Source organism: Ambystoma mexicanum, chromosome 12 (assembly GCF_040938575.1).
Source record: "Ambystoma mexicanum isolate Mex_15411 chromosome 12, UKY_AmexF1_1, whole genome shotgun sequence".
In the NCBI taxonomy this organism is placed as follows: Eukaryota; Metazoa; Chordata; class Amphibia; order Caudata; family Ambystomatidae; genus Ambystoma; species Ambystoma mexicanum.
Window position 1 is genome coordinate 101,729,488 of NC_090936.1, and position 24,512 is coordinate 101,753,999.

The following is a 24,512-nucleotide window of genomic DNA, read 5'->3' on the forward strand; positions in this document are numbered from 1 at the left end:
GCTTACTAACCAGTGGAGTAACTTTGCTGAAAATGTTGGGGGGGATATGACATCTGAAGAAAAGGTGCCACAGCCAAATGAATAGGGACAAAAGGGTGTGCCATCAAAGTTGGGGGGACAAACACCCCTGTCCCCCCTAAAATTATGCCCAGGTTACTAACCCACCGATCCATTGGAGGTGAAGTTCACTGCTCCAAAAATGTTGTCCTTAAAATGGTGGAAAACCAGCAGGATTTTGGGATGATGACGTTAGGTGTCTGGGTGGCTGGTGGTGTTGTTATATGGCACGGGTAGTATAGCTAAGGGGCAACGCACACGTCTTGGAAGCAGGAAGCAAAACGACGCAGAGCAACAAAGGTTCTAATCCCGGGTCCGCACCTAGAAACCTCTTTGGTATTAAGTGCGTTATAAAAAAACATTTATAATTATATGTTACACTTGAGTAATAATTTGGTTGGGAGATTATCTCTCAAGACTCCTTCCGTTTCTGGCATTGTATAGGCACAGAAAATGTTTCAAAAAGTAGTAGTAATTATCCCCAAAACTACTACTGTTGGTGGATGCAACCTTGCTACAGAAGCACACACTGTATATATTTTAATCACACTGTAAAATGGTCATTACATCAATTTCGAGACCAAACAAAACAATTTTGGCACATGTTCTATATAGCTTTCCAATAGTCCTCCAATATACGAGTTCCTCACTTGTTCTGTCATTGGTATGGTGTGTGTATGCAGGTTTCAAATGTAATTCAGGTGAATGAGCGCATTGGAGAACACCTAAACAAGATGTAAACAGATGTGTAGGGTTGTTTACAAGACCAGAGCTTTGCTCCTGAGCTATCCTTTCCGGTTACAATAAATGAAGGCATTGTAAACATCAATAACTTGTGCCTTGACCATGCAGTACCTCAACAGAAGTAAACATATATTCTTCATTATGCTGATCCAGCGACTCAGCAGCATAGAGAGGTTAGTCAGATTGTGTGGAAACTCATACGAATGAAGCTGCGAAGGGAGTACAGCTGCACATCTACAATCAAGATTGGGTTTGCCTGACCCTTCCTTTCCTGTATCCTCTGCATGTAACACTCTTCATCCCCTCCCTCCATAGCCCTCCATGGTACCCTTAATACTCTATCCTTCTAAATGTATCAATATAACTGTACCCTATAACTCAATCAATATAAGTTTCATTCGGTTTAAAAAAGAAATCTTCTAACTGTGCAATACATTTGCGATTTCCTACTATTCCTCCTTTGAAAGCCTAGGTTGTAAGTTGGTTATCTCTCCCATCTCCACCCTGACCATTGCTAACATCTACCGGTCTCCAGGCGCCACCACCCTATTCCTCTCTGAACGGGCTGACTTTTGCTCTTCCTTGCTTTCATTGCCCTCTAACCTCCTCCTTCTGGGTGATTTCAACATTCAACTGGACTCCCATGGCTCTGCATCTATTCTTTTCACTGACCTCTGCACCTCGCTTTCCCTCTCCATTCTCCCTTCCCCACTAACCCACTCAGCTGGAGACACACTGGATCAATGTTCCCTCTAATTATTTTTCTCTACATGCAGAAATGGTTGAGTTTTGTGCGCACATTATTTTCCATGTGCGGAACTGACTAACAAGGTAAGTCAATATGCGAGCATGCTTAGTTAGTGAGCTATCATCTTCATAGAGAGTCTGGAAGGGAATTTCCCCTTCCCAACTATTACAATTCTTCGTACATCACTGTACAAAGTGCATCTTAGAGCACTTTTTCCAAAGGTATAGTTTAAAAAATAATTGTATGTGTGATTATGAAGACAGCTCATCAACCAGTTCAAGACTTCCAAATCTTCCATACTAGCTAGCAAAAGTACTGTGCAGAGAAAAATATGTGCATGCACACAGAAATAGCATTCTATGATCAGTATAAACAAATATACACAATAGGTTTAGGTTAGGCTATGTGTTGACACTGCTCAGACATTACAGAAAGTGTTTTTATCAGATTGGGAAATAACAAACATGTGTATTACCAACCACGAATATCACTTATCTTATTTGATGAGACTGGCAAACAAATTCAGATAGAATACAGTATTTGCAAATGGAATAATGGCAACTAAAAGAAATGTGTCCGAAAACATGTTGATAGGAGTTCATGTGCCACTTCAATGAAGTAATTCAAGAGCTAGGAGAACATGCCTCATCATTTGTGTAAGGATGAGAAGTGCATCACAATAACTGGACCTCCAGAATATGATGATCAGAATTCCTTTGGCTTTGCTTACTATCCACATTACATTGTTCTGTGAACATAAACCACTTACTCAAAATCAGCCATACAGCTAAGAGGCATACAACCTGTCCATTTTTACTCCATAAAAACAGCAAAACAAGCCCAACAGAAATGGAAAGCAACAAACACATAAGACCCTACCCTCTGCATCTACCCACAAAGCTCCACTGATCTTTTCGAATCAGTGACCAGCAGGGCAGTGTCACAGAAAAGAACTCAAATAATATTATTGCTCGAAATCAAGATGAATTTTAAGGTGCGAGAACATCGTTTATAAAGTATTTCTTTTGCCAAAGCTAGTTACGTTTTTACTCCCTGAAAATAACTTGATTCCAGGTAGGGAGTAAAATCTTACAGAGCCCTACTTGCAACCTTAACACAGGAAGTGAAATGACAGGGCACTTAATAGAGCCTATGGTTTTGCCCTCCCTTCCGCCACAACTTAGACAGCATTCAACAAGGGCCTTACTGAGGTTTTGTATTGAGCTTCATTGAAGAAAATCACATATTTGCCTATTTTAGTTAATAGCAGCGATACTAAGCGGTGCAACAGATTGAGCGCTTTCTTTTGTAATTAGAGGACCCTATTCTGCAATTTCCTGTTATCAGTTAAACAAGATGCCTGGGGATGCTAGAGGCGATAAACACACAACGCATGATTTAAATGAAAATCCCACAGTTTAATGAAAATCCCACAGCAGCTGAGCATAGAAAGTAACAGAAGGTGCATTTTCCTAGACTGTGACTAGATATTTTGACGTATAGCTAACACATTTCCTTCCACTGCACTGTACCACTGAAACGCCTGACTTGGTTTTTGAAAGTTGCTGATTTGTACCTAACCCCCAAGGAGTGTACTCCTGTGTCCATCCCCTATACCCTTCCCTGGCTTGTGTGCTAGCCTCAAATACTAGATGACAAGGCTTGAAAAAAAAGGGAAGGATTGCAGCAGCAAAACACTTTCTGAGATTGTATACTTTGCAAGCAAAATGTATTTAAAACCTCACCATGTATTTTAGATGGGTAGTTGAATAGGATGTCATGAATGTGCATGTACACAGTGCTTACTGGATTGTTTGCAACATACCCCCCCCATAATATTGTTGGATAGAATTATAAAAGTGCTCAGTGAAATCATTTTTGTTCAGTAGAAAGTTACTATGTCATTTGTTAAGGTTTACGGCTAATGGAGCTATAAAAACCTGGATGGGATGCAGAAGGTGTGGAAAGTATTTCGTGTTTTCAGTACCTGTTGCTCTGATGCCGGACATAGTCCATACCCTTTATTCCTTGCAGGTCAATTAAATGCTATTGAAATTTGGCTCTCCATTTATAGGGTAAGGTTAGCAATGCTAAAACAGGAGACACTGAGCATGACATCTGCATTGGCATGCAAATGAATATTTGAGTTTTATGATGCGTTAACTTGCACGGGCACACCTTTAAAGCGCTTGTGTAACATATGTACTAAGAATATAAGGTTACATATCCAATTAGCCTGTTTACTTACAGTCAGTATCCAATATTGCATCTGACAGTTGGGTAACATAGTGCGGGAAAAGCTTTTGCTAAAACTACATTTCTGTTACTCCTGGCATAACAGAAATTCTAGTACTTGAATATTATTCATATTACCGCAAACATAAAACAAGTGGATGTAGATACAACTCTGGTAACCTTTTGCAGAGTCAAGGTAGGCAATGTTGACGGGTAATATCTAAAAGTGGCCTGTGGCGGAGGTTAGTCATACTGTATAAATGTGCAGGAGTGAAGTATAAAAGTTTAGGTGTAGACGGAAGGTTATTTGGTAAATGTATGCAGTTGGATTTTTTGTACATCGAGTCACTGTTTCATATTCATTCTTAACCTGTAGAGGGTGTATTCTATTTTTAGAGTTTTTAGATGTTAAATTCTCACTAAGCATAATAGGGTAATGTAAATGGACTAGACCAGAATATGAGAACTAGTTAGTATAATTTAACTTTATTAAGAGAGAAAGCAAATGTCAGGTAACAGTTGTGGCTTGTGCCTTGTTAAATATTTTAAAGGTTGGAATTGTCTATGTGCACTGCTAAAATTCTTCTGAGCGGCACCTAGAAGTAAGTTGGGCAATCGCACATGCGCAAAGCTTAGAGGGAACATTGCACTGGATGCCATCATACACTCTAACATCTCTCTCTCCACCCCACTAACCATCACTCTCTACTGGTCAGACCCTTCTCTCCTCTCTGCACACCTGGGTCCCACTGGCCCCCTGACCGCCCCCCCCCAAGTCCCACTAACCTCGTTCACTAACATCCGCCCAATGAAACGAGTGACTGTGGCAGCCTTCGTCTCTAGCTTCACCCTCCCTCACCCACCCACTCCTGACTCAACCTCTGACGCTGCCCTCAGCAACCCCCATTTCTCCATCACCAATACTCTGGACTTTCTTGACCCATTCATGAGGATCCGTCTAAAACCTGCCTCTAAGAGTAACACTTGGTATGACACCAACTTGCGACCCCGAAATGAAAGTGCAGGGCAGCTGAACGCAAGTGGCTAACATAAGGCTCATCCTCTGACAAATTGGCCAAAGGCAATACAGATTGGCCATCCGTGCAAACAAAAGAGCCCACATAAGGGCACGGGTCTCAGGCGCATCCAATAACACGGATGCAGTTTTCAAGATCTGCAGGGAACTAGCCAACCCCTCCGCAGACTCCTCCTCCCTGTCTCCTTCCCAGACCCTCTGCAATGCACTGACTTCACACTTTGCCACCAAAACTCAGGACATCCTGACCACCTTTTCTACACTCCTGCACCCACACCCCCTTTTTGCAACCCCACACTCCGCCGTCCCTCCTCCTTCTCCCTTGTTACACCTGATGAAGTTACCAGACTTGTACGCTCCATGAAGGTCTCTTCTAAACAGGTCTCACCTTGCTCATCCAGGTCCATCAAGGATAACATTGGCTCTCTTGCCTCTGCTCTCACTGATTTCTGCAATCACTCTTTCATCGCTGGATCTTTCCCCTTCCCCTTAAGCACTCCCTTGTGTGCCCACTCCTGAGAAAAACATCCTCTGACCCTACTTGCCCTGCCAGCTTTCACCCTCTTTCCATCATCCCCTTCCAGGGGAATCTGCTTGAGAAGCTGGCCTTGCCCCAACTGAACTCACACACTGATCCTGTTGGTGATCTTGACGATCATCAATCTGTATTCCGAGCATCTAGGGGCACCGAAACCGCTCTTCTGAACACCCGAGAAGAACTGCTCGCATCTCTGGACTCAAATACACCAGCTGTCCCTATCCTTCTAGATCTCTGCTCTGCATTTGACACAGTCAACCATTCCATCCTCATAGAAAGGCTCCACAATACACTTGGTATCTCGGAACAGACACTGGACTGGCTGACCTCTTTCCTAACTCATTCATTCGCTCTTCCCAAGTCATTCTGGGTCCCTTATCCTCACCTACTTCCCTCTTCACCGGTGGTGTTCCTCAGGGCTCTACACTCTCCCCCTGGCTCTTTAACATCTACCTTGCTCTCCTTGCATTTCCTCTTACTCCTCCAACTTCCAGTGCTATGCAGATGACACAAAGCTCTTTTTCAAACTCCCTGCTCACCCTGCAGCACCCTCCATCATCTCTGATTGCCTCTCTGCCATTTAGTCCTGGTGCGCCTCCAATTATCTCTGCCTCAACACCTGTAAAACCGAGATCCTTCCCATTGGGACCCCGGCTCCCTCCTTCCCCTCACTCTGGCCTTCCTCCTTGGGACCCCGCTGTACCTTCTACTGAAGCCAGAAATATTGGAGTCATCTTCAACTCCTCTCTCTCCTTCCTCTCTCACACTTAGGACATTGCCAAGAAGTCCCACTTTCAGCTCTTCCTTCTCAAGAAATTTTACCTTTTCTCACTTTCCCTCAGAGGCTCAATGTGACTCAAATCCTGGTCCACTCTGTGCTTGACTACTGCAACAGCCTCCTCCTGAATCTACCATCTTCCACTCTGCGACCCCTCCAGCTAATCCAGAATAGGGCAGTAAGATTTATCCTTGGCCTTAAACCCAGGGTCAGCATCTCTCCTGCTCCAAAAAGTCTTCACTGGCTCCCAGTTGCTGCACGGATCAAATTCAAATCCCTCTGCATCATCCACAAGGCTGGCTGGGCCCGGGGACCACACTATCTTCAACTTTATCTCACTAAATACTCTCCCCCTAGACCACTACGCTCCTCTGGCACCAATTCCTTGTGTGTAAAGCGTTTTGCTGAACACAGGGTAGGGGGTTGTTCACTCTCTTCATCGGGATCCCTACTTTGGAATAGCCCCCACCTGCACCTTGAACAGGATCTTCGCAAATTCGGGAAGCTCCTTAAGACCTTCCTCATTTCCTCCTCCCTCCCCACCTCCCTCCTCTGCTAATCCTACAGTTGCTGTATTGGTGTCCTTGGCCCTAAGCATCATCAGGGCCCTGACCTCCCACACCAATTCTGCCCAGCTCCTGTCTATCCACAGCACTTGCATCTGCACACGCTCCACTCTGGAGGCTCGCACTTATACCTGCCGCAGCCCCAGCCCGTGTAGCACTCAACATTCCTAACACTTCATCTGTGGCTCACCCATGAGCTCGGACCGCCCAGCACTTACTCCCCCAGCCCCTTCCTTGCTGCACTTGCACGTTCTGAATTCTCACAAGGCATAGTAGGTTTTTCACTTCTTTCTACCCGCCACTGCTCTTAAATATTGTGTTGTAATGTATTAGCCCTCCCTTGCTCCCTCCCTGCCGTGTGGGTGCTTTGAAGCAGTATGTTTTTTATTGTATAAGCGCCTAACAAGCAAACAATAAATAAATACATATTAAAAACACTCACATAGCAGGTACAGCTACTGAAAAGGAGAGCAATAATCATCATTATTACCCTGGGTAGTAGTAGCCAATCAGGATGCTCAGAATGTAGGCTACAATTACAGGTACAAGGCCACTTTCAGAGCAGCCTGAGAGCTGTTTGTCCCTGCCCTTCGGTGTCCTAGCTCTTTTAGTACCTGCAATGAACGTAAGAGACAAACAAAACTTACCTCATTAATCCACGATAATGATCTGGTCATCAACACTGAAAAAGGACTCTGTGAAACCCCTGCAGTGCGGTGGAGTAAAGCAGTACATTTTTTTCTTTTTTCTTTGCTGACAAGCCTTAGCACTCACATATGCTAATCACAGGTGTTCATGGTGATATAACCCTCTAGGGTGGAGGGACCCTGCGAGTAACAGCACTGTCACCTATGTCAAGGAATCCTTGCTTTACTCAGAGTCATAACCGGGCAACTGGCCTTTGCCAGCACGGGCCACTCACCCTGTCGAGTTATATAGCCTCACCATTTGGTAATACTATATTAAACATGATCTAATGCTCAAGTAAGGTTACGGCTAATGCTGCTAAAAGATACAAAAAAGCATATTCTAAAATTTAGAAAAGTAAATTTCCTTAAAGCAGGAATCAATAATCTCTTGCTTGAATAAGAACATAATGGACAGAAGAAGATTTTATCAATAAGTATTTCCACTGCCCATTTGTTGCATGTGCAAATTGTAAAAGAAGCATCAGCATTGGTCCAACTGCCTCTCTGAACTAGTATTGAGCATCCTCAAAGAGTACAACTGTTAATGATCTTCTAAAATGAGCTATATTTCTGCACCCAATTAATCTGCACAGCATACTTTATTTTTATTGAACGAGACATACACCAATGCAGATTTCAAAGCCCACATTTTTCTTAAACATTCCCCCATTTATGCTGGTCTTCACAAAATCATGAAAGCAGTTTTTCATCTGCTGGTGACACTAGGGCTCTGGTCAAATGGATGGAGAACCCCATTGTAGTTAGAATTTTGGTTCTATAGTTGAGCAGTGAGAGTTTACTTTTTATCTGTCAGTCAATCGAATCATCTGAGATCTTAAGGGTGAGAGTCACAGATGGATGGGTTGGACCAAATTGCAACCCAAAACTTCAGATGAGCTAATAACAATTCAGCTCCGATCTTCACAACTCCTATATCCATGTACACAATATCATTAAGGGCTGATTTAGTCACCGTCAAGTCATTCCTCGAAAACATTGTTTCTAGAGGGCTCAAACTGGTATCAAAACCAGGGCTAATACACAATTTCCAGCTCTCATGAGTTCTCTTGTTCTTGTTTTATACACCTCCGTAGCTTGTCTTTCTGAACAGCTGTTGAGGGGTTGCCTGGCTACTTTAAGCCACCATCACAGCCAATGTTTCCCTGTGGCATTTCAGTACACATTATCAGAAAAAAGTACCCCCTAAATAATAATAGAAGTTGACTACTCATACTTTCTCTCTGTTTATGTGAATACTGCATGTTTAGGTTTCTTTCAGCCCACCCATATAACTGCAGACTTAATTGCATTTATAGTAAGTTTTCTGTAATTGATAAAGTTATCATGACTAGTTACTAAACTCTGGAGGACTGTAGAAGTATGGTCTATTATAACAGCAGTGCATTGGCATACACAAGAACTGGCATGAGCCTTGCCCCACGCACCAGAATATCCAACAATGCTCCTTCTAGATGCTTTTCCAAGCTGTTGATGCTTAAACAAAACAGCATGAGAGCCAATACACTTTGCTATCTCAATCCATGGAGTATAGTAGGCCAGATAGGTGGGAGCTCAATAGGATGCTTCATTGTGTTAGGCAATCAGACTGTTATGTAGACAATTACTCAATGAAATCCCTCAATCGGATCGGACAGTCAACCAGTCAGTTAGTCAATTGTTATTTAGGTTTGTTTCTTAATTGTGAAGTCACTCTCTTGATACTTGGGGCTCATGGTTCTCTGTGAGCTCTTCTGCAAATTGATATCTTTTGGATTTCCTTTGAGTTCAATCGTGTTTGGGTCACATTCCAACATTTCACGTATCCAGTCGTCATCCATAGAACCTTCAACAAACTCCTCCAAACTGATTACAGCTGAAAAGAATAAAGGAACGATTACATCACAGAATCAAAGGTCAGAGATGATGACAGGTTACACAATGACCAGTGGGTGTCTGACAAAACCAGATACCTTCTGTTCATTATTGTTATACATTTGCCCCCTTGAGAATGCAATTTTTAACAAGTATGAAGATAAATGGAACCCATCATTGTTTCTCTGAAGCAAACTGAAGCTGAAAAATGGCGATCTGCACTGCTCCTTTTATGTGTAAGGCAGAGGGCTCAGTGTAGGGAGAATAAAATACCAATGGAGACAGTTTCTAGGGCATCATTACAAGTTTGGCGGTCCGGAAATAAGGGTGCCGGTAGCAACGTACCAGCACCCTTTCCAGACCACCAAACTACGAGTGTGCCAGCAGGGGCACAGTACTCCTGGCAGGCCTGACCTGCCGAGAGTTCAGTTCCCTACCGGCAGTGTTTTCACTGAAGAACCTTACACCGTTAGCAACGATGCCTGTGCTTCAGTGACCCCATTCCCATGGAGTCCTATGGGACTCACAGGAATGGGATTTACCATTTTGCTGCTGCTCATGATATCCCGGTTGCAGCGGAAATGGTGTTTTGGGGTCGGCGGTAGTTGCCTACTGCCGGGTTCTACCGCGGACCTCGTAATGAGGCCCTAAGTGGGAGAGGAGCCAGGAAAATGTATAATTTTAGCTATGATTTCCAGCCTTGGTCTACCACGACAAGGGTGCACCTGAAGGAGGCCGGTAACTCATGCATCTGAGTATCTCGACACATTGCGCCGTTCAGTACATTCCACCCAAAGAATGGGTTTTTACCCATGTCAAATAAAACAGGAGATGCAGAAAGCACCAGTTTAAAATTGAACTTTATCTCTAAAAGTGCAAAGAGCCCGAATTTGTCAAAAATATAATCCTGTTAACCCGAGAGCATGGACTATGTTACAGAAGTCTTAAAATAATAAAAGTCCAGTAGTAGGGTGCTGTAGGTGTTTTGAATGGTGCGCTCATGAATTTATTACAGTACATCACGTGAAGGAAAGGAATAATCATTCCTTCCGAGTCTTTTAGTGTGATGTTTTATTTCTCCAGCAATCGTCAGATTACTGTACAAAGCTTATAATAATACAGTGGAGTTTAATAATATCCTACAGATAATATGTAGAAAAGCAGGAATTCCATTGGGTTTGTTTAAATAACATTGATGAGTCCGATTCAGCCTGAAATTGTGCTGACTTCAAATTGACCTGGGTTTAATTTCACAGCAAAATCCTTCCCACCTTCGGGAGTCTTTCAGAGGAGAGTGTTAGAACAATACTCTAATATTCTAGGAACATAGTATCTGCAGTGTATGCACAAATTGATATCTAGAATAAACAGATGGTCAGAATTACAAGTCAGATTCAAACTGTTTCATTGCACTCAACATGACATGTTGAAGCATTAATCACCATAAAACCGAACATGTGTGTCTGACTAAAACAATGAGGACAATAGGCACTGTCAACATGATCTATCATTAATCAAGGCCCCATAAATAGTGAATTACAGGGCAAGTTTAGGCTTGGCTTCAAAAGAGTACATATTTTCCATTGACCCTATATGCAAAAGTGAATATAATTTATAACCTCTGAACAATCAAACTTAGAAATATGGGGATGAGCCCTTTTAAATAGCTAAGAGTCTCATCTTTGTTTTGACACATAATTTGCATTGACTATGGTTTTTGATAATTAGGATGTCACCTGTCTACACGTGCATTTCCAAGCACAGATTCCAACAATCTTGGTTTCATTGAGTTTGCATATTGCTGTCATAAACTGTGGAAGAGAATTGATTTAGCATGTAAAGTGTTTGGAAGTGGTTTTAGGCCCCCACATTTCTTGATCACAAGTATAGAAAATATAATCATCCAATGAATATTGGGGGTGTAAATTCAATAGTCGTGTCTAACTATGAGGCAGGTCAATAGAGACTCACAATAATTATAGGAGACGTGAGGGGACATCAACCCCAATGATCCCTCAGACAGGTTCACTAACCTAAAATACAAACAACAAAGTAGCTTGGGAGCTGAGAGATTTATTGCAGAGGAGGTTAAACTCACAACACTAATCAAGGCCAAGAAGAAACCTACTAGAACTCAATACAACAATTAATTTCAGACATATTTTATTTATATCTAAATCACAGAAAAAAAAACAGAACAATAATCGTCCGTTCAGCAAACCACAACACAATAGTTTAGGGTTTAAGTGCAAAAAGGCAGGCAGTTCATACACGGGAAGCATCTGAGTTAAAATCTTCCATCCGTATAAAGCGTCTAGTGCTGTGCAAAAAAATCAAATGCAGTAAAACACATCAAGCACTCCATTCATACCCATCTCATACCAATCATTCTAGTTCATAAAATCTATCATAACCCAACATGTTTCATTCCTAACCATTAGTAACTTGACTAGTGTCAGAGATTCTTCAGGGGCTGTCTGTCTAAACAACATGCACTATTCTATTCTACAAACAAAAAAAAACGATAGAACCTATTTTCCAACTTCAGTTGTATTATTAGTGAAAAACAGATTGCGCTATATTAATGCTTCATTTAGTCGAATTCACAACTCATCCTGGCCAGCGCGAGGAACCATCCCCTGCAACAGAGTACATATTGGTATTAATTCATCATATGTCAAATATATATTATTTATTCATTTGACTGTCACATCTTCCAATGAACTAGGACAGTGTGTTATGATTACACCATTAACTATACGTCGCCCACCATGTTCTGAAACACACCAACTGACTTAGATTATCGTACATCATACATGCTCAACAGTAGTATTTTAAAAACAAATTTCCTTGTAAGGTGGAGGACTCAAATGACCATCCTACTACTCTAGCTTGAATCATCTTGAGCTATTGGCTAGCCCCCCTCCAGGGAGTTGAGATACATGTGTATAAAGGCTTATCTAGCTTAGCCACATGACTTTTCCAATCTTTACAGCTACTGCTACCATCGAATCGTGTGTGGGCGCATTCCAGTACCTAGACACTTCTCAATTATTTGCTACTCGTAATCCAGATTATTCTGTCGGGCAATACAGTGCAAACACAGTTTTACTTCTTGAAAAACCGCACCTCTTATGTGTTACAATGTCCAACAACTAGCATGTGTGCATTTTTACTCTTCAGCTTACCCCCGAGAATGCTGGGAAAACCGCCACTCCTATTGGCGTTCAGTGTCAGATGGAGCTAATTGTTCAATCACGCAATTCAATGCAAAATAATATGACCACTCTTGCTGTCTATAACGCGCTCAATGTTGACTTTCAACCTGTATAAAATCCACAATAGATACGGCACACTTATGATTTGCTTCTACTTGTTTAACCGTCTAGCATAAATTACGGTGACAAGCATTGGAACTCCAAAGACCTGCTATCTGGAGCCGAATACCAATTTACATTTACCTGCGATAATCAGAGTATCGTGCGGCGGAAAACCCTTCCTATAACCGGGGGTGGAGCATCCACCCACCCCGTCTGCTGTGAATTTCTGCACGTCGGTCATGTTAGAAACTTATCTTGTAAGCTGCGTATCTGTGGCATAAGGTTATAAATACCTTGCCGAGCACTCCCAACCTGCTACAAGGGAACACAGGCAGAAAACAAGTTCCCTATGAGTCCCCACTAAACTGTATACAAACAACCTAATTCTGCACCAAGTGCACAAGAGGGCTTTCCCGAATTGTGTCAGCTTTGAATCTCTCGTGTCGCTCCTGACTGCTACGCGTCTGTCCCGTGAACAGAATCATGTAACGCCACAGCTGATTTTATATTAAAAGTCACGTGAAAAATGCTTCAACGTGATTGGGTAATGCGAGAACCACACCCATTGAGCTGATGCGTCTCTCTCTGGACCCTTGAATCTTTTATCCAGATCAATCCATGTCCTGCCAAACACAAATGAGCTGCTACGTGTGCGCCAAATGAAATAAACACGTGAACCTACAGCTAGCACTCTACATGGTAAGACCTGCTTTATTTACACAAACTAGTACGTCAATAGAGAAACTTGGCCAATCATGTATAGTGAAATAATTATAACATAAGGTGGGAATTTTGTATTCTAAAAATAGTGTGAGCACAAGGAGAGGATTCTTACTCTGGAAAAGTTTCAGGGAAAAAGAACAATTGTCCCCTTTCAACAAGTGCTGAATCTGGATGCCATCTGGGAAATTGGGCGTTGCCTGTGAAGAATCCTGAACCAACCTAACCTGGAGCAGATTTGCTTTCCAAGAGGGGTGAGAGCCTGACCCAGAGCTCTTTTGGAAACTCGTGAGAGGCCATTTTGACTAAGTGCCTTAAAAGAAAGATTTCAAACTGAGTATCAAAAGTCCCTAAATATAACATATAAGTTGCCTAGAAATATTGCACTAACTCCCTGGGAAGCAAGGCAATTGGGGAAGTGGTTGCCACTAGGGGGCCCACATTGCAAATAGAAAGAAATAATTATTTTGTGTGACATGCAAAAGTGTTTCCCAACATATTTAAAGACTTGTGAGTTTTGACTGCATGTAGAAAGTATGCCACTTCTGAGCCCCAAAGCAGGGGCTAATAAAAGGTATTCATAAAAAAGAGAATAGGATATTGTAGTTAGTGATTGTTAGGTAAATACTGATCTTTCATTATACTTGAAGCTGAGGGGGAACAAATGCTAAAATGCTTTTTCTGTTCTATGAACTCTATGTAAAATAGGGAACATGTTTCACTGCTGACAGTGTAGTGTTTTATAAGGGTATTGTAAGTGGTAAGTGGTGTCGGTGGTGGCACATATTTTCACTGTGGAGCGGAGAGGATCATTGGAGATGCGAAGGGGGAGGAGCCAGTTGTAACACTGATGCTGCTAAGAGGCCATAGCCAAGTGTCAATGGAGTGGAAGCGGGAAGTTCCTGCAGTTCCACGCAGGGCAGTAAAAGGCTCAGAGCGTCGAGGACTCCACTGCGGTTTACTTGGAATGGCGGACTGAGGCAGGCAAGAAACCAGGCTATAGTATTCTATCGCAGGCATCAATTAGCTACATGGCGGTTGGGACTATTAGGGGGCTTCAAGCAAGTGACCAGCCCTTCCTTTTGGGGTAGAGTATACGGTCTTCTGTTGCTGGTTGTGGCCGCAAGAGGCATAGAAAGCGAGAGCGTAACACACGTCTAAATAACAAGAGAATTTTAAATAGCATGTATCTGTGAGTTATATATAAACTATTGGAAACAGTGGCAATAAAGGGGCTTCAAAGTCAATATCATTTATGGAAAAAAGAAAGGGCAAACTTAAAAATCAATACTTGAAAAGGCCCTGCCTCAGACATTGATGACGTGCCTATACCTTAGCCTAGAGCCATGATTACTGCCTATTTTCAGAAACAAGATCCTAAATCTTACAGCCAAGAAGTACTGGGTAAAATCACCATCACAGCCATCACTATGCCAATCAGTTAATACATCCTCCACACTCAGTGAATAACTCATTGGTTGATATGTGCTTTTGCCTGGAAAAAGAGAGTACTACTGTGGATATTCCAGCTACAAATCTAAGTGCTTCACCATGTCTCCTATTATCTTCAAAAAATAAGAGCTCTTTCAGCCTGAGCAATTCATTGGAAGAAGAGAATATGACTGATCACTTGGATGAAAGTATTCGTCTAACGCATGATAAGACTTTACCGTCTATGCCCCAATACGGTGATGATAATTTTGGTTTTCCTTTTGTGACAAAGGGTTTAACCATTTTCTTTATATCTATCTCAACTTTAAATCTAGCCCCACATTCCATCATAAGAATAAATCTTTTACTTAATCAGCGCCATAAATAAGCTATTGGAGCAGCCAATGGACAAGAATTACTGATTATCGTTAGAATCTACTCCAAGGGTAAGAGAGAATTCGGCTAATGATCTACCCAGCCAATCATATACGCATGATAGTGTGATCTTTTCATCTTTGGGACATGAAAGGGGTTTTTATGATGCAACTTGCATGTTCAATGAACCAACGAGGCCCAGAGAAAAGAAGGATGAGCTTGGGATTAACCACAAAATAACACACAGGTGTCCAGGAAAAAGGAGAAAGGGTCTTGAAAATGCTTGCACAATTTAGCTAAGGATTGTATCCCATCTCCATTGACTTTGGAACTAGGCTCAATCCCTGGTAAAATCATGAACAACAAGAAATAAAAAAGAAATCAAAAGCTCAAAAGAACATAAGAACCTTTGGTTCCGGAGACTCAATAGCTGAGGAAGAGCATGCACAAGAGGTGATGGTAGACTGTGTGGATCAAAATAGAATGAGTATAATAGATCTGGAGCTTCCAAGTTAATTAATTTCTAACCCCTGAAAGATTATAGGGCCAACAGTACCAAACCTAACTCGAGATATGCCAATTATAGGATTAACATCACACTGCAGTGACTTGGATGATCAGGGGAATCTACTTATCCACCATAAACATTTGACTGCTTTAAGCAGAATAAATCACTGACGTGTAAATCTAGTCACTATCTTCAAGGAAGAGGAGGAGATACCTCGAAATAGAACCAAAATTCTTGACATGTTCTGGGAATTCCATTTCTCAGTCTAATAACATCCTCTGATATTAAACAAGTGCAATTTTGCCTTCCTCGTGCAGTGGATAAAGTGATCATTTATTTTCACTCTTAAGCTGTTTGTAAATTAGTATGGCAAGCACACGATTGTCTGATCCAAAGAGATTCTGATATGTTTTCCCACAACATGACACATCTAAAGAGGATATGGGTTCTAACACCATTCAAGGACAGTACCTAAAGACAAAACAAGAACTTACAGATAAGATAAATAATGACTTGAAAATTACATGCTGAAGGGGAGATGAGGATCCAGAACAGGTTAGATTTGGTTAATCCAAAGAGTAATCCTGGCTATCTGCAGCTTTACAAACAAGAATTTCAAGTCGGCGAGGGTGTTAATGAATGATGTTTGTGTATGCTAAACTGGAACGCATGTGGTTACAATAGCTTTTTAGGTTCAAAAGTAGGAGATCAGATTTATATGATTGACATTGTCCTGTAACAGGAGGTGTGATTAATGACAACACTAATAATTAATGGTTTTACATCTGCCTAAAAAAGCAAAAAGGCAATAAAGGTAGATCATCATACGGGCTCTTAAACGCTACAAGTGTTATGTTGGGAACTACACTGGTAGAATGTTCTGTAAATTCCGGGTAAAGTCTTGTTGGGATACTTGAAAGCGATGACGGAGACGAAGGAAAGGATGTTTTAATAATTAACATATATTGTAATCTGCGAGTTGACGATGGTGACTAACTGAGAATAAAATTGGATACACATTTTAATTGGTGGATTGACACTGGCGGCTTCCCAAACATAATTTGTGCAGGGGATTTTAATTTTACCTGTCAAGATGTGATCATTGATAAAATTAATAATATAGAAGCAACCACCATGTCCGCCTCTTCAAGCAATCATCTAAATTCTAAGTCTAAATCAAGAAGGGTGTGCTAGGCAGAATCAATGGGCCACTGGAGTATGCTAAAAGTAAATGGTAATCTAAAAGGCGATATGCCAGGACAGGAACTTGATCAAGGCTGGCGTCATATTCCATGATCAACTACATGTGATTTTTGATATATGTGAACCATTGGTTACAAAATAAATATCTTATTGACCACTCTAAACTGGTGTTAAAATTACATTTTAGCTTTTATAGTACCTTGCTCTGCAAGCTTACGGTAAACAACTTAATGGTAAACACTGTAGGTAAGAGGATAAAGTGTAATCCCAAAAATGCACACTATATTGCACAAAGGGCCATGGACTCATGGATGAGTTGGGACACAAGTGAGAAAATATTCCAGTGAATTACACATCATTTTACAAACTCTATCAGTGAGTGGATCCAAAGGTTAGTAAACTATAAAGGGAGCTGTTTGTAACCACTGCTAGGTTTAAAGCACCATACCTTTGATGATGAAATCAGAAAGGAAAAATGAGAAGGGACATAAAAAAAATCAACAGGGCTCATGGGGCATTTACAGAAGATGCTACATTACTCAGGAAAAGGAGGAAACAAAAGAATAGCAATGGGGTAAAGATTCATAAAACAAACATAACAATCAGAGCTATGTTCTATTGTTTAGTAAAAAGAGTCCCTAGACATTTTTGGTCGTTAAACAATTACCAGGTTGATCAGTCATTTAAGTAAGTGAATTCTATTCCTGAAAAAGTGTGGGTTCAACATTTTAAAGTCTACGCTAAAACTCCACAACAAGGTGCATATAATCCAGTGCACAGCACGCCTGTTTGATAATTACATTTTGATCAAGATGATCTTGAAATAATGTTGGTAGTGATAAAGAATTCTTGGGGTCATTGTTCCAGATGGCCTATCAAATGCTGTTCTTAAATCTGATGTCAAATTATGGGGAGAAATCCCATGACATTACTGATTACCTACACTATCTTGGTCTAAAGCCTTTCTGGTCCATTTGTATGAAAAGGAAGATAGGTCATCACCACTGAATTGTAGATCAATTTCCCTGATTGATACCAGCTGTAAAGGGTATCCCAGGGTTTTTCTGACAATAATTGCTTCAAAAACACTTCGAATTATATAGGAGGCTGTGGGTTAAGGGGCTAAAAGGGGTGGTGAGGAGATTGGGGTAGAGGTGCTAGTATTGGAGAAGGGAGAGCTTGGGGTGACCCCCCACATTTAATAAAAGTAATTACTTCGAAGTAAATTACTTCAAAGTAATTACTGTTGGCAAAATGACATGGAACCCTGAAAAGTACTAGGAGCTGTGGGGGGTCAGTAATGCGAGGCGGACAACTGCTTGTAGATTTCTCAATATCAGACATTTTATTAAAGTAATAGTTTGCAAAATAAGCATTGCTTGCCCTACTCTATCAGGGAATTCCATACCTAGTCCAAAGGCTAAGGGAACAACTCCTAACATAGGTAAACTGGCCCTCACACTAAACAACAAAACATTCAAAGGTAATCATAAAACAACATAAGATAATAAACAATACTTGAACAGTAAACAAATTACTTTCACCTATCCTGGGTAAATTCCTTTCCCCAGGGTTTCAAAGTCAACTTCCAAATGCTCGAATAAACAAGAAAAGTCTTGAACCAGTTCTTATCAGTTCTTCAAAATATTCAAAGCAAAGACAAAGGGCCTCATTATAAGTTTGCCGGTCCGGAAACAACAGTACCGGTAAGCTTGCCAGTACCCTTGTTTCCGGACCGGCAAACTACGAGTTCTGCAAGCGGGAGCCTTTCAGCCTGCCCTGGCAGGCGGAACAGCACTCGCGAGCAGACCATGCCAGATGCACCGGCACCATTCACGAATGGTGCCGGTGCATCCGTCCACCCCATTCCCATTGAGTCCAATGGGACTCAAATGGGAATGGGGAGTAATATTTTCCGGTGCCCGGGAATGGGCCATTACTGAGTCCGCTGGGGCTGTAATGCCCCGATAACTGCCCATTCCGGGGCGCCGGAAAATTCATGACTCCGGCGGCAGCCGTACTGCCAGGGTCATATTGACCCCCAAAGTCTTAAACCAGTTCTTGTAAGTTTCAAGGCAAAACAAAAGTTAATCAAACAAAAATCCACTTGTAACAATTCTCTTGTTATTTGCCGCAGTTCAAAGAATAGGAAAACATCTTCTTCTACAACTTTACAAGTGGTTAGGACCTCTGCAATACATTTGGTTTAATTGTCAGGATGCTCCTCTTGGGGTTGCTGTTTCCCTCTTAACAACCACTCTTCTACTGTTGTTACTATGAGAACAGTCACCTTTGTCCCACAGTATACTAATACTTCAAACCCCTTCAATGTGACATTCACTGATCATTTTACACCACCACAGTTCAGGTACTTCTGCTTCAGTTTTATATTGGAAAATTATTAGGCATATAATGACAAGACATTTATTTTTGACATCTACAGGTAGGCAAGGCACTCTTCTTTCCGATGTTTCAAGGAAAGGGCCGCCTCTTTGCCTCTTCAGTCTGCCTTACTGCCACAAGTATAACCTGCCTCTGCCCCATGCCTGACTTTCTCTGAACTTCAACAGTCTTCAGCATTGCAGGTTATTTTCTTAGTCTTATTTAAAAGCACCCAGTGACTTTCGCCTACTTTATTCACACCTTCTTGGTTCCAGTAACTACCCAGAAGCTGTATTGCCACTCTTCCAGCTTCCGGTAACAATGTCACACTTGTATCAGGGGACACTCGACCTTTAACAACCTCACAGATTTGGTAGATAGGTCTGAACAGACCTTGCTTCACTATGGAAAGGGTTTGCCTCTTGGCTTGGGTAATGTTTGTTCTCTTCTCTCAGCTTCAGTATAACAACTTCTGGATTTAAAGACTGATTGTTCAAGATACTACAAGGTTAAGTGTTCAAAGGGAAAACAGATTTAGGCACCAGCGACCACTCTTTAAGATAGATAGTTAATCTTAAAGGGTTGCAAGTAAGTGTATTCCCGTGCATTATCACAGAGATGAGTTCAGACTCCTTTCAGGAAACACAATTGGCCACAACCAACCTTCTTTTGATGCTGCATTTACTTGTAACCTCTTGTGAAAGTCAACGTTGGTTGTCAGAATGGATTGATCAGGCGTTCCTTTTTTAATTCAAGACATATCACCACTCTGGCAACATTGAAAGGTTTACAATGGATGCAATGTTCTTCTACCTGCTACGCGAACACTACGGCTTTCATTATTAGTGTGCATGCTACATTTCAATTGTTAGGAAACCTTTTAAAATGACAAACAATTTATACTCACTTTTAAACACTTGCAACTTTTTTAACTTCTACATCTGCTTTGGGCACACTTGGGTCCCACATCCTTCTGTAGCACAGGTGTCTCCAGTCCGGCCACGTTGCTTGGGAGACTCCTTCACTCCCCAGCCCCTCGGCTTGACTTCTGCTGTTGGCCTCGGGCTTCAGCATGGTCATGGCTCTGCAATCACAGAAACTCGGTGTGCGTGGGGAAAACTCTACTCTCAGCACGTCTTCTTCGATTCAGCCACAGCAATTAAGGTTTTGAGAACACAGGACCCTCTCAGAACTTGCAGGTGAAATCTGCTATCTCCACATTCCTGCATCCCTTCTGTACTCCCACTTCCTCGTGAATTGCCAGCCTCATGCTTCTCCTCCTCCAGTGCTACTGCCAGCCTTCCAACTCCTGCTCCTTCCTTCTTTCCTCTCCTGCTGCAGCCTTTTATGCCTCCAACATTTGGCAATTAGCTTCAGGTCTGAGCCATTAGTTTCAATTGCCTGACTCCTGCATTGGCCATTAGGCTTAAGTGTCTAACTACTACATCTACATGCCTCTCCAGCCGTCTTCCTCACCCGAGTCCTTTAGGATTCTGGGACATGTAGTTTGTTTTTATTAAAGTTAGGTTTTTCTACAACAGAGGGGATGTCGGTGTTAACCTTTCTAGAGGAAGATGGTTTAGAGAAGACAACATTTCTTCCATCCCTTATAGTGTACCCTTGGAATTGAGGGGGGCATTTAAAGTTAGAAACCAAAAGGAGTCTTTCTTTTGGTATAGTTCGCTGTGCTGTTACAACCTTAGGGTTCACCTTAGGTTTAATAGGAGACTGAGAGACATTAAAATGACAATAAGTTATAACCTGTTTTGGCACAGTGTCAAGGGTTTTCGCATCAGAGGATAAATACTGTGTCTCATCCCATCTCCCTATCGTTTTGTTTCAATAGGGAAAATACCTCTCAGAGCAGGGACTGAGAGTCATTTCCAAACCCATTATTGTTTAATACATGTCTATGGACAAAATCATGAACACACTGTGCCAGAGTTTCATTCCTGACTCCTGACACAACCCTCCACAGTGACGTTAAAAACCTAAGAAATGCTAACTCGAGCGGAAATGGTACATAGCATAGCACACTATGTCAGCATTTCCTCTCTTGTAAAACCATGATCATAGAAATTAAAAAGGAAAGCTTTACCCCAAGTGGACGGTAATGCACAAAGCCCTTTTCAAAAACCCGGTCCCAGAATCCACAATACTACCTTCCGAAGTCTAGAAAGCGACTGGACCCTTGAGACTGGCATGGGCAAAGCGATGTGAGTGGCCTGTGGCAAGTTTGTTTGTTTGTTTGTTTGTTTATTTATTTATTAATGCGCTCCAAGCCCGTGGGCAGTCGGGCGCAGCAAAACAAGTAGATTCGAAACTTAGTTACAGAGGCCTGAACACAGCCTATTACAAAAACAGTGGTAATTTACAGCAAGTGATACTTTACAGCAGGTGATACAGGTGAGGCAGTACATGTAGGATCAGCAGGAGGAAGCGCAGAGGAATGTTGTCTTAACAGGTGTTGCAATCGTTGTTGTGCAGCCATTTGATGGCATTAGATCTAAATCTAGTGTAAGGTAGGGGGCGTCTAAGGTCAAGTGGGAGTGTGTTCCATGCTTGGGCAGCTCTGACTGGGAAGCTAGATCCACCCGCCGTGGTGAGTTTAAATCTAGGGACTTCAAGTAAGTAGGTGTTGGCAGATCTTGTCGATCGGTTAGAGGACCTCCATAGGATTCTTTCAGCTAGGTATGGGGGTGCTTGGTTGTTAAGGCATTTGGCTGTGAGAGAGATGGTTTTGAGGAAGATTCTGTCCTTGATCTTGAGCCAGTGTGCCTCGGTCCGATGTTTGGAAATGTGCTCTCTACGTGGGATATTCAGGGCTGCTCTAAGAGCATTATTCTGTAATCTTTGTAGTTTGTCTGTGACCGCCTTGTTTGCACCTGAATATAGGGCGTTGCAATAGTCCAGTCTGGACATGACAAGAGCATTGGCCAAGGTGAGGCAGCTGGCACTTGACAGGAAGGGTCTGGCAGCACGGATAAGTTTACACGTGTAAGTGGTTGTGGAGGCTAGGGAGTTCACTTGCTTTTTGAGGGAGAGAGCTGAATCGAGGTAAAAACCTAGAGTTTTAACCTCGCGCATAACCTTAATAGTATTATTGTCGATGTTGAATGAGGCATAGTCCGGGGTGAGTTTAGAAAGGTTATGGTCTGAGCCGAGGAGCAATATTTCAGTTTTATCGTCGTTCAGGCAGAGGCCATGGGTGGCCATCCATGCCTGAATGAGGATGTAGATTTTATTCACCAAAGCCAGGTCCGCTCCATAGTTGCCCGAAAGGGGTATGAGGATCTGGGTGTCATCTGCGTAATTTGTATAGGTGACACCCAGTCTGTCCAACTTGTCAAACAGTGGCTTGGTGAAGATATTGTACATGGTGGGTGAGACACAAGAGCCCTGAGGGACTCCACATGTAATTTGGATGGGGTCGGCACAGGTGGATGTGGAAAACACTCTCATGGTGCGGTTGGCTAGAAAGGATTGTACCCATGCTATAGCTTCTCCTGTGAAGTTGGCAGCGAGCTTGAGGTGGTTGCATAAGACTGCATGATCCACCAGATCAAAAGCTGCTGACAGGTCCAGTAGGAGCAGCAGCGCTGTTTTACCACTATCCTTAAATTCATCCATTTTAGTTTTAAGATCTATTAAGGCTGTTTCGGATGGGGACCATTTAAAAATGACCCCGGGGTCCACCTTGTTTCAAACCTTGACTCTTCAATGACTGGCTTGGGGTGGCATCCAGCCACCTGACCCACTCTACCTGCAGTCAGGAGAGCCAGTAAGGGGACTTCATCAGAAATAGCTCAGTTAACTTCTTGACAAATCAAATAAAATCCCTGAAACAAATGTTTAAATGGTCAATCAATAATAGGAATGTATCACAAATGTATTGAAACCTTTTACAAATTCCAACAGAATTTACAACAAGTAAGAATAAAGATACAATCAATAGTTCATATAGTGCCTTTGTGTTCAACTGTAGATCTCTGCTATAACATACCACACAAAAAAGGAAAACCTCCATATAGCATACAAAGAAACAGTAAACTTTAAAAAAATACATAAAGAAAGCACAAAAGGACATCCAATGTATATACAATAATCCTAAATTAGTAGAGACTCATATACAACTGATAATTCAAATTCTGAAGTCTAGTACTCTAAATGGTATGGCATTAAACATATTCCACCTGCTTCACAGTCATTGTTATCAATGTATGAGATTCATTCTAATAGTACATTTTCAACTTTAAGACCTGATGTTTCGGCCACTATGGCAGCTGATTTGTATAGCCAGGCCTTCTTCAGGGGGAAAAAAATTGGTGATATGTTCAATTTTCCTCAGTCAAGCCATAGCTTAAATCCTAATTAGGGAGTTGTACTTGTGACGATCTGAAAGCTGGTCATGTCAAGTTTGTATACATCAGGGAAGTGCCAGGTGTGTCCTCAACAACCACAAGTATAGCTTGTTCTACTGCTCTGCAAAGGTGTGTTGAGCTGACAGTTCCACGTTAGATAATACACTTTTCAGAAATTAAGTTGCCAAAACGCTCCTTCATGTTGTTTTCATGCCTCCCAGAGATGCAGCCTGATAAATCAGAACATTTACCTAGGATAATCTAGGGTAATTATTAATGAAGAACTATTACTTACATCTCAGTTCATTCATGTGGTAAACTCAGGTTTCATCACTTTAACATGTTAGCTGGCCCAACCCATCTGAGTTAAGGCTATCTTTGTCCAGCTTCAATATGATCTAGGTTATGCTAACTGAGTCTACTTATGTCTACCTCAATATCAAATCAGGAAGGAACCATCATTTTAAAATACTGAGGTCCCACAACTTTTTAATACTCGCTGGTGAGAATATAGAACACTGGGGGTGAGGGCTTTGCACTGGCTCTGGGCTAAAAGGTGCATTCAGTTCAAACCTCTCTGCACAGGTTGAGACTGGCCCCTCTTTAATTGCAAATCATCATAGGAAATACACCCTTATGAGACAACAATGGTAATTTCTTAATAGGTGCTTTGCCAGCTCTCATATATGTTTATTTTATAATCTGGGAGATGACAAAGGATAATGGGTGGCCGTGCCTTCTGCCTTTGCCCCAAATCTTTAGAACAATGTGCCCTTGCAAATCCAAACTGCTGGAAGTCACATTCACTTTTTAGGATTCTTGAAAATGAGATCCTTAGAGACAACATATTAGTCTGTCACTGAAATTAGACAGTTGTGATGTAGGAGACATCAGCACAAGAGACCACATGTGGAGATTGTGCACTTTAGAAATAAACCGAACCCAACAT

At 41.8% G+C, this 24,512-nt stretch overlaps 1 protein-coding gene across 5 annotated transcripts in view; it reads right to left on the reverse strand.

Annotated features, from left to right (window-relative positions):
* The window catches only part of LOC138513340 (guanylyl cyclase inhibitory protein-like), a 392,388-nt gene that overhangs the window by 11,454 nt on the left and 356,422 nt on the right, over nt 1–24,512 (reverse strand). For 3 of the 5 annotated variants that reach the window (XM_069628099.1, XM_069628101.1, XM_069628100.1), the window contains exon 5: nt 2,947–9,264. The exons of 1 other annotated variant lie outside the window; for it this stretch is intronic. In XM_069628099.1, the coding sequence (XP_069484200.1) occupies nt 9,074–9,264 (191 nt within the window). In that variant the 3' untranslated portion in view covers nt 2,947–9,073. Of the gene's footprint in view, nt 1–2,946; nt 9,265–11,420; nt 11,903–24,512 lie in introns of those variants that run through there. One more of the 5 variants, XM_069628103.1, reaches the window with a different exon arrangement.